The following is an 8,824-nucleotide window of genomic DNA, read 5'->3' on the forward strand; positions in this document are numbered from 1 at the left end:
ATACATTAATCATAGGTGACTCAATAGCGAGGCACATAGATGTCCAACTCACTAAGTTGAATAAGGAGAAGGTAACAGTCAGCTATCTATCAGGTGCCAGAATCAAACAGATAACACACACACTCTGGTCACTCCACAACAAGTACAAGTATGACTCTGCCATTGTTCATGTGGGTGTGAATGGAGGGTCATGCTGCTTAACACTAGAAGTCTAAATCTCAAGATGCACTCGCTCGAAACACTCCTCAAAATGAAGAACATAGACATTTGTGCTATAATGGAGACCTGGTTTAAAGCAGCAGAACGCACCCCTGTGCTACCAGGCTATAACTCATTCTACAACTTTCGGCTCTGAAACATAAACCAAAGCTCCAAAGGCGGTGGTGTCTCCATATTAATAAAGGATATGCACACCTCTAGACTAGTAGCCCAGCATAATGCATCTGAGATACTTCATGTGCAACTAACATTGGATAAGATGGCAATCGGTCATAGGCTGCTATAGGTCCCCAACCATGTCCCTAGACTCTCACTCCATGTTCCTAAGCACCCTGGAATCTATCAAGGTCCAACCCAACACTCTCATACTAAGATACTTCAATTACCCCTCCATCAACTGGGAAAACTACTCAAGCACCAATGCCATGGCCCAACACTTCCTGGAATTCATCAGTTCCAATGCCCTGGACCAGCTCATTCTGATCCCCACTAGAGGAAGCAACATCCTTGACCTGGTTACTACTAACATAAGCAACTGTTGCTCTACACCAATGTCAATCCCTCCCTGGTCAGATTCGACCATAAACTAATCACCATGGAAATCCACATCTCACCCACATCCCTCGCAAAGGTAACCACCTTGAAAAACTTCTCCAAAGCTGACTCTGGGCTCCTAAAAACAGAGGTGGCTAACTTCATGGCACCCATGCCAATGGAAAATAGCTGCATGATTGCCAAATCATACACCAATGCACTGTACGAACATGTGCATAAATGTATGGAACTAGCCACACCCAACAGAACCAAGACGCTTTCCTTCAAAAAAAGGAAGCCAATCTGGTGATCCTCTGCCATTAATAAACTCTACAACAGAAGGAAGAAACTGTTGCAGAAAAAGGTGAAGTCAACAAAATTACAAACTAAAGAAGTAGAGCGGAAAGCTGCAACACCATTTAATAATAACTGCTAATAACTGGAAAAAAGTGAAGTCCCAAGACTGGAAAGACTCCCTTATTAGCCTCAACAAAAAGTTGAGATCCCTCATCAAATCCTCCAAAGGCAGCTATGAAGGCAGAATTGTGGCAGACACAAAAAACAATCACAGAGCCTTCTATAGATAAATATCAAGAATCTCCACGGCAATACCCAGATTGGCTCTGAGTTACTGCGCAATGTTACCTCCTATACTGAGTCAACAGATATTGCCAACATACTGGCCAACAGATTCAGTACCAGCTTTACCCCTCTCCCCGCCCAAAGGACCAATCACAATACTGGAAGAATGCCAGGCACCCAGCATTACTGCAGCACAGGTTAAAGCAGCATTGTCCAAGTTCAGGAATACAGCCTTCATAAGACCCGATAATATCCCGGTCTGTGTTCTACATGAACTATAAAGTGAACTGGCACCACATCTGTGTACCCTGTTCAGTCACACCCTCACCTCAGGCATTGTCCCTACTGAATAGCTCGCTGCTACAGTCATCCCTTTCTTTAAAGGGGGAGCGATTACAGACCCTGGGAAATATCGCCCCATTAGCCTGATGAGTCTGATATGTAAAGCTATGGAGCACATCATCATGGACCTGATTAACAAAGCTATAGGAAATCTCCAAACTCTAGACCCCATGCAATTTGGCTTTGTGAAAGAGAGATCATGCCTGCTCAACCTGGTTTACTTCTTTGAGTCATTCACCAGGGCTGTGGATGAAGGTAAGGCAATGCATACAGCCTCCCTCAATCTGGCCAAGGCTTTTGATACCATTCTTCACATGGGAATTATTGATAAACTCACTAAACTAGGCATCAACCCCTATATCACTAGGTGGGCTGCAAATTGGCTCACAGAGAGAACACGTAGTGTGAAAGTAGCGGGCTCCAAGTCAGACTGCCGAACAGTCACAAGTGGAGTCCCACAGGAATCGTTCCTTGGTCCTCTCCTGTTGGCATCTACTTCTAAGAAGTCCAGGCCAACACAAAGGGACTCTGGCTGACCAAGTTTGCAGACGACTGCAAGCTGGGAGCCATTATTAACTCCCCAAGTGATGCAGACATCCTAAAGAAAGGCCTCAATGAGACCAATGACTGGTGTCGAAAACCATGGCCTTAAGCTTAACACCAAAAAATGTGTAGTCATCCCCTTTGGTAAAAACTCAGTTGCCACTAATTACCACATCGATGGGAGCCTACTGGATACTAAAAGCATTATAAGAGATCTGGGGATGCAGGTTGATAGCAACCTCTCCTTCGACCACCACATTGCCACTGTGGTCAGAAACTCCTCCTATGTGGCACATCTCATTACCAAGGGTTTTGCATCCAGGAAGAAAGAGGTCATTGTCTCTCTACTCTTCCCTCATTAGACCATTCATCAGGTATAATGCCCCATGTGGCATGTACCTCACTGCACACCTGCAACAGATGGAGAGGCCACAGATGTACCTCATGAAGAGGATCCTAGGCAGCAAACATATGTCCTACATGAACAGATTCAAAAGACTCCAGCTATTCTCTGTCTCATATTGCCTACTTAGAGGCGATCTCTGCTTGACTTACAAAGCCATGTCTGACCCAGCTCTGTTAGAAATACTACATCTAAAAAAATCCAAATCCCTCCGCACCACATGCTCCAGAGACCTTAACCTCATTACCACAATCAACAGAACATGCTGGAGGGACAGGTTCCTCACCAAGAGACTGCCCATGCTCTGGAATAGACTTCCATGCATGTCAACCAGAGCAACTTGCTGTCCCTCTTCAAGATAGATCTTGATAAGTGGATGGGTAATAAAAAGTTCACCTCAGGGATCACTCCAGAGGCTCTACTTGATAGAGGCACTGGGAACTAACGGCGGGTGGCACAATGCCAGGGTACTTCTATGGGCTAGACTTGTAAAGGCTCCAGGGCTATTAGCCTAGTACACTCTCATGAACCTATGAGCCTATATCTGCCATTATTTATTATTTAGTGACTTCAATTTTCACTCTCCTCTGCTATAATTTCTGTATATAGCTTTAAAATTGTGTTATTTGAATGTTATATTTCTATACTTATACCATTATTGTAAACAATTTCTCTGTTGTTATTTTTTTCATTGAATGTACTACTACTGCTCAACTTACTTTGCTTTGTGTGTTAACATTTCTTTGTATATAATTAATGTGGAGCTTTTCTCCCCGGGCCTCCACTGAAAATAGCCTAATTTAAGTCCAGTGGACTTTCCCGGTAAACAAATGCAATAAATAAATAAATGCATATTGGTATCCTACAATTCCATTGGAATGGGTGAGGTTATGTGATTGTGTATGCAAAATTTATGTTAATCAGGGTCCCTGTTTTGTTCAGTGGTATCTACTTAGAATCATAGCAAGTTACTAGGCTATTAGCCCTGAGGTCCTTTGACGTAGATTTGGGCAGTGGAGACAGTTCCTACAAGGGGGGGGGGGCTGTGAAGCTTATACCATCCCTCAGGAGGCTGTAATCAGCTTTGGAGAAGTTTTTTGTTTGACCCTAGTTAGAGGGAGGTCAGGGGAGAGGGTGACTTCGAACATGACCGCCTTATGGTCGGATCTTACCAGGGAAGATGATACTGTAGAGGTGCTGCAGTGGTTACTCATGTTGGTTAATACCAAGTCCAAGATATTATCACCTCTTGTGGGAGCGTCTTTTTCATGAGCTTTGTCCAGATTTTTGATGATTCCAGGTTGAGAGGTATGTAAGAGGGTTGGATATGGTTTGACTGGTTGTGGGTTGGATGAAGTGAGAACTGTGGAGTTGCAATGGAGATGAAATCCACATACAAAGAAGGGTTGGAATGTAAAGTAACATATTTAACTATCTTTGTGATTTCTATTTGAAGTTGTTAGCAAGTTGTTAGAAAATGTTTCATATTTTGCCCATTTACACTTCCTTAAAAGAGGTGGTGTTCCACATTTTGGAGATGGAAATTTGACAGTTATGGATGTACAGAAAATGCTATTAGGAAGGGAAACTTACGTTGTATGATTTTTAATTATTGTGTACAGATTGAATGCAAACTGGAACTAGAATGGTAAGGACATGAATGGCTTAATAAGGACTATGAGCAGTGACCATAGCTTTCAACCTCTTTCTCTAGAGAGTCAGGGTCAAATCCAGACATAATTATGGCCAGGTTATAAATACAATTAACCTATGATGCTGATAGAATAAGAGAATGTGAATTAACATGCAATTTATGAAGTAAAAGAAGCCTGTAGCTCTAATTATTGTCATTATATATTAAATGTAATCCACCACCTTCTTTCACAAAAGTGTCAATTTTAGGAGGGATTAGCAAGGACAGAACAAACTTTGAGTCAAAATCAGGGACGTCCCTGAAAATCAGATACAACCAGGTGACAGGTGTGGCAGGGAGGAACGTTCATTTGTAACACATTTATATATTGGACATTAAACAAGGTGCAGTTGTGTGCATTTTAACTGGGCGACAGGACCATATTAACTAATTTATTTGGAATTATTGAAAGTTCTGCTTTTTCTGGACAATGTGAGTAGTTCTTCAATCGCTGGTGTACATTCCTGGGTGCCAAACAAATGTGCTATGACAAAATAAAATATTTTGGTTTGTCGTCTTGACAAGGACATCCTCCTTTGCAGTTATGCACTACATGAACGATATACATCTACACCACAATCAGCAAGTCACGTTAACAATAATAATCTTCCAGCTATTGTCCAAATAAAATACTGGAAGAGTTTAAATTAAACAGTGTGTGTGTGTGTGTGTGTGTGTGTGTGTGTGTGTGAAAGTGGAGCGGGGAAAGGGGCGTGTCGCGCAGACCCAGGATCGAAACAACGCATTGGATGCAAGCTGTCCAGTAGAGGATGCTGCACTCTTTCCATTGAAGAGGCATGGTGCGAAGCCAAGCCTCATACTAAGCTTTGAGCCTGATTACCGTTGCCTTTTCAGGCCCCCTCCCAAGCTTAAAAAATCCTTACAAACTACCGAAGCAAACTCACTGAAAGCTACAAACCAGTCTGCTGCCTTCACTGAGAATCATCCTAGGCGCTTGGGGCTGCACACTCATATTTGCCTACAGGTTGAAAAAAAAAAAGTTAAGGAACTTTTACTACTAACTGAAAATGTTTCATTCTATCCCGGGAGCCGTTATGGACGAAAAATTACAGCTAAGAGAGCTCAACAAACGTCTCGAGGAGTACCTCTCCAGGGTGAGGCAGCTGGAGGAGGAGAACCTGCTGCTGGCAGAGGAGATCAGTGCCCTGCGGAGTGAGCAGCAGGCAGGCTGGCAGCGAAGTTATGGGACAGAAATCAGTGACCTGAGGCGCGAGCTGGGAGAGCTTCGCACGGACACCTTGCTGGCGGAGAGGGACAGGGATCGGCTACGGCAAGAGCTGGCAGAAGTCCGTGGAGTATGCAATGAGATACAGGCAGAACGTAAGGCGATCGAGGCTGAGCTGGTCCGCCAGCAAAAGGAGCTGCAGCAAGCAGACCTCGCCTGCACAGCTCTGGAGGACCTCCTGCGTCGCCTCCGCGGGGAGTACGATAGGCTAGGGGACTCACAGGAAAGGGAGCTCTTGGAACTGAGGCAGCAGGTGAGCAGCATGCCCGCACGGACCACTCTTTCCAAGTCAGTTCAGTACCATCCCACCCTGAACTTCGCGGTGCCAGAGTATGATGACTACAAACATGGATTGGTAGACTCGTGGAGGGAGACCATCGAACATTACCAAAGAAAGATCCAAGAACTGGAAGAAGGGGTGCAGGACGATGAGCAACGGCTAGCCGATGTAAATGAAGAAAATAAACACTATGCTCATCGGGTGCAGGGGTTAAGTCAAGAATTGGACGAACTGGACGGTATCCGACATGAGCTGGAGGATGAACTATTGCAGCTTAGAGAGGCTATCCAGCAAGAGGTGGAGGGTTACTTGGTTAGTAAAACTTTGTGCTGTTTTTGTCACATCTTTATCTATATTTTGATTGCTTGAGTAGAGTCTCTACTGTATACTGTAGTCTGTAGAGATAAACCTTTGCTATGCTTTTGCTACTGTGGGCGGGGCACCTCTAAGTGAGCTTCACTTAAATTAATATTTTGAAGTTTGCACCTTCAGGACCCTACAGGCAGGCACATTCATTTATCATCCAGTCACATTTTGACTTTAGATTCCAAACCAGTGACTAGATTTTAAGGCATCATCAGTTTTAATGTGCTGTTACCGTTAAATTACTTAGGAATTAAAACTTAATGTGCTGTACATTACAGGATGGGACTGTGCTAGATTATGATAGTCTGGTGTGTGCCTGTGTGTGTATAAATATACAAAGAACATAATGGTTTACTGCAGCTGTATGTCTATTAATTGATGGGTTAATGAAGAACCTACTATTGACTTCGTATGATGTTTGTCACAACTTCACTTGATCAAGTTATGAAACCCTTTACCCTATCACCGCTCTTGTGCCATCTTTGAAAACAGGCATTTGTGCTTTGGTGAGTCTGGTTAAAAATAAATGTGTAAGTAATATTTAAAATGACTGTAATATAATCAGTAGATAAATTGATACTTTGATTAAGATGGCGAAAGCACCGTTTAACTATCATGCAAAATATTGGAAAGCTGTGGTTTGTGTTCTGGATGAGAGAAATTCTCCTGAATCATGATTTGTGCTCTCGTAATTCTTGTGGTAAGAAGTAGTGATTATTGGTGATAGGGATGGTGACTGCGGGACCTGTACTATGATATATGAAGAGGATGCAAGCTATGTTTTTTGGTGCTTTTCACCAACCAACCGTCAGTCCTCATCCAGTAGGTGGCGAGCTTATTTGCTACCCTGCCTGAGAGAACACTGATGAGGGGTGATAGCAGACCAGTGTGGTTCTCATCTAACTGTAGAAGTTTCTTGGTCCCTTTCCTTGCATGTTTTCTTTTAGCATGACGTCTAGCCCCTGTCCTAGTAGTCATCTGGATTTTTGGCTTCATTCCCGGACAAGATATTCTGAGGTTTAAGGGAGAACCCTACTTGCCTCTAGCTTGGGGAAAGGCCCAGTAGCCCCTCCCCTTGAGCTGCATCAGTGATGATGCAGAGCTTGGGAAGTTTACATTATAGACTTAACCCCCTCCCCCCTTGTGTGAGCTCATATCACAGTGAGAGCCTTCTCTCCCATCTGTCTGCATTTACATGCTCCTATACATGTCCATGTGTCTATAAAGGCTAATGGCTTGGTTTTTATTAACTACATTTGTGGAGATTACATCATGACCTGATGTGTTTTCTGTTTGGGAGGAGAAAGCTCATATCTCTGGGCCATGGTGCTTAGGGTTACCACTTGTCCCACTTTGCGAGGGACAGTCCCTCTTTGGGTAGTTGTGTCCTGTCAAAAAATTTTAAAAATGGCAAACGTCCTGAGATTTTAGGACAAAATGATTTCCTATATGTTATGTAATAGTTTCATAAAACAGTTATTCTGCATCTAAAATACCTAAATGTTATAAGAAACAGAATAAACAACTAAAATGCTACAAGAATAAGCTTTTATTTAGGCAAAAAAGTTAAGTTCTATCCTTTCTACTGACCGTGGGTATGTGTTTGCCTGTAAAATCTGATGTTTGTACCAAAAATGTCCCACTTTGGCCATTTGAAAAGGTGGCAACCCTAATAGTGCTGCATGTTGCTCACCTACTCCTTCCATAGGTGCCATCACTGCAGCAGGTCCAATCTGCTACCTCTCCAAAGGATAGGTGAGCTGGTGTTGTGTACTCAAGCACACCCTCCCTCACCACTTTCTTTATCACATTAGCATGTGTTATGAGACAACATACATATTTTTGGTAGATTCATGCTAAGTGGGAAGTAGCCTCATTAAGTCATTGCGTATACAGTTTTTACAGTAGAATTATTTTAGCCATGTATAGTGAGTTTTAGTCGTATACTACTGCTCTGTTTTATTCACATGTTCAGAGCTTGTAAACCAAGATACTGATACAAAATAATACATTTAAATAAATAATGTAAAACATTTGGAAGATAGTAGTTAAACTGTATGGATTTAATTCTTCCATTTCACTTATTTTCCTGTTTGTTACCTTTGCTTATGCTCACTAAGTACGTGTTTTGTCATACAATGTTTTTGGTTTGCCTGTCCCCCGCCCTCATTCAAGCTGTGAAGTACTCAGTGCTGTCTTTTGGATGCATTTGTGGGCTGTTGTCCTTGGCAGATATGTTTATGTTGCTTCACACTGCAGGGTATTTACAGTGCATGTATTTGGGAGTGTGTGTATGTCTCTTGCAACTCAAAATAAAATTGTACTTTACAAGAGCTGTATTACAACAAAATTTAGAAAAAGCATTTGCTTTGAGCAATGACGTGTACTGTGAATAACAATATTCTTTACATGATTTGTGGAAGATTTTTTTCATGTTATGGGTTGGCATGATTTATGCATTTATTTTGTTTTGGGAAAGTATCGAATTAGTAAGGTTAATACCGAAATAAAGTAAAAGCAAATGCACATGAAATTCCATTGCTGGATGTGTGACTTGCAAACTATGGAAATGGATATCTAAACTACAAAAAAAAAGCCATAAGCATGTATATTTTT

General features: G+C 42.3%; 1 protein-coding gene across 1 annotated transcript in view; it reads left to right on the plus strand.

Annotated features, from left to right (window-relative positions):
* Positions 1-5,091: 5,091 nt before the first annotated feature.
* Positions 5,092-8,824, plus strand: part of SYNM (synemin) — a 256,742-nt gene continuing 253,009 nt past the window's right edge. Inside the window, exon 1 of the mRNA XM_044078385.1 lies at positions 5,092-6,154. Coding sequence (XP_043934320.1) covers positions 5,345-6,154 — 810 coding nt within the window. The 5' untranslated portion in view covers positions 5,092-5,344. The remainder of the gene's footprint in view (positions 6,155-8,824) is intronic.

This window comes from Protopterus annectens, chromosome 7.part0, assembly GCF_019279795.1.
Source record: "Protopterus annectens isolate FY-2018-M chromosome 7.part0, PAN1.0, whole genome shotgun sequence".
NCBI lineage: Eukaryota > Metazoa > Chordata > Ceratodontiformes > Protopteridae > Protopterus > Protopterus annectens.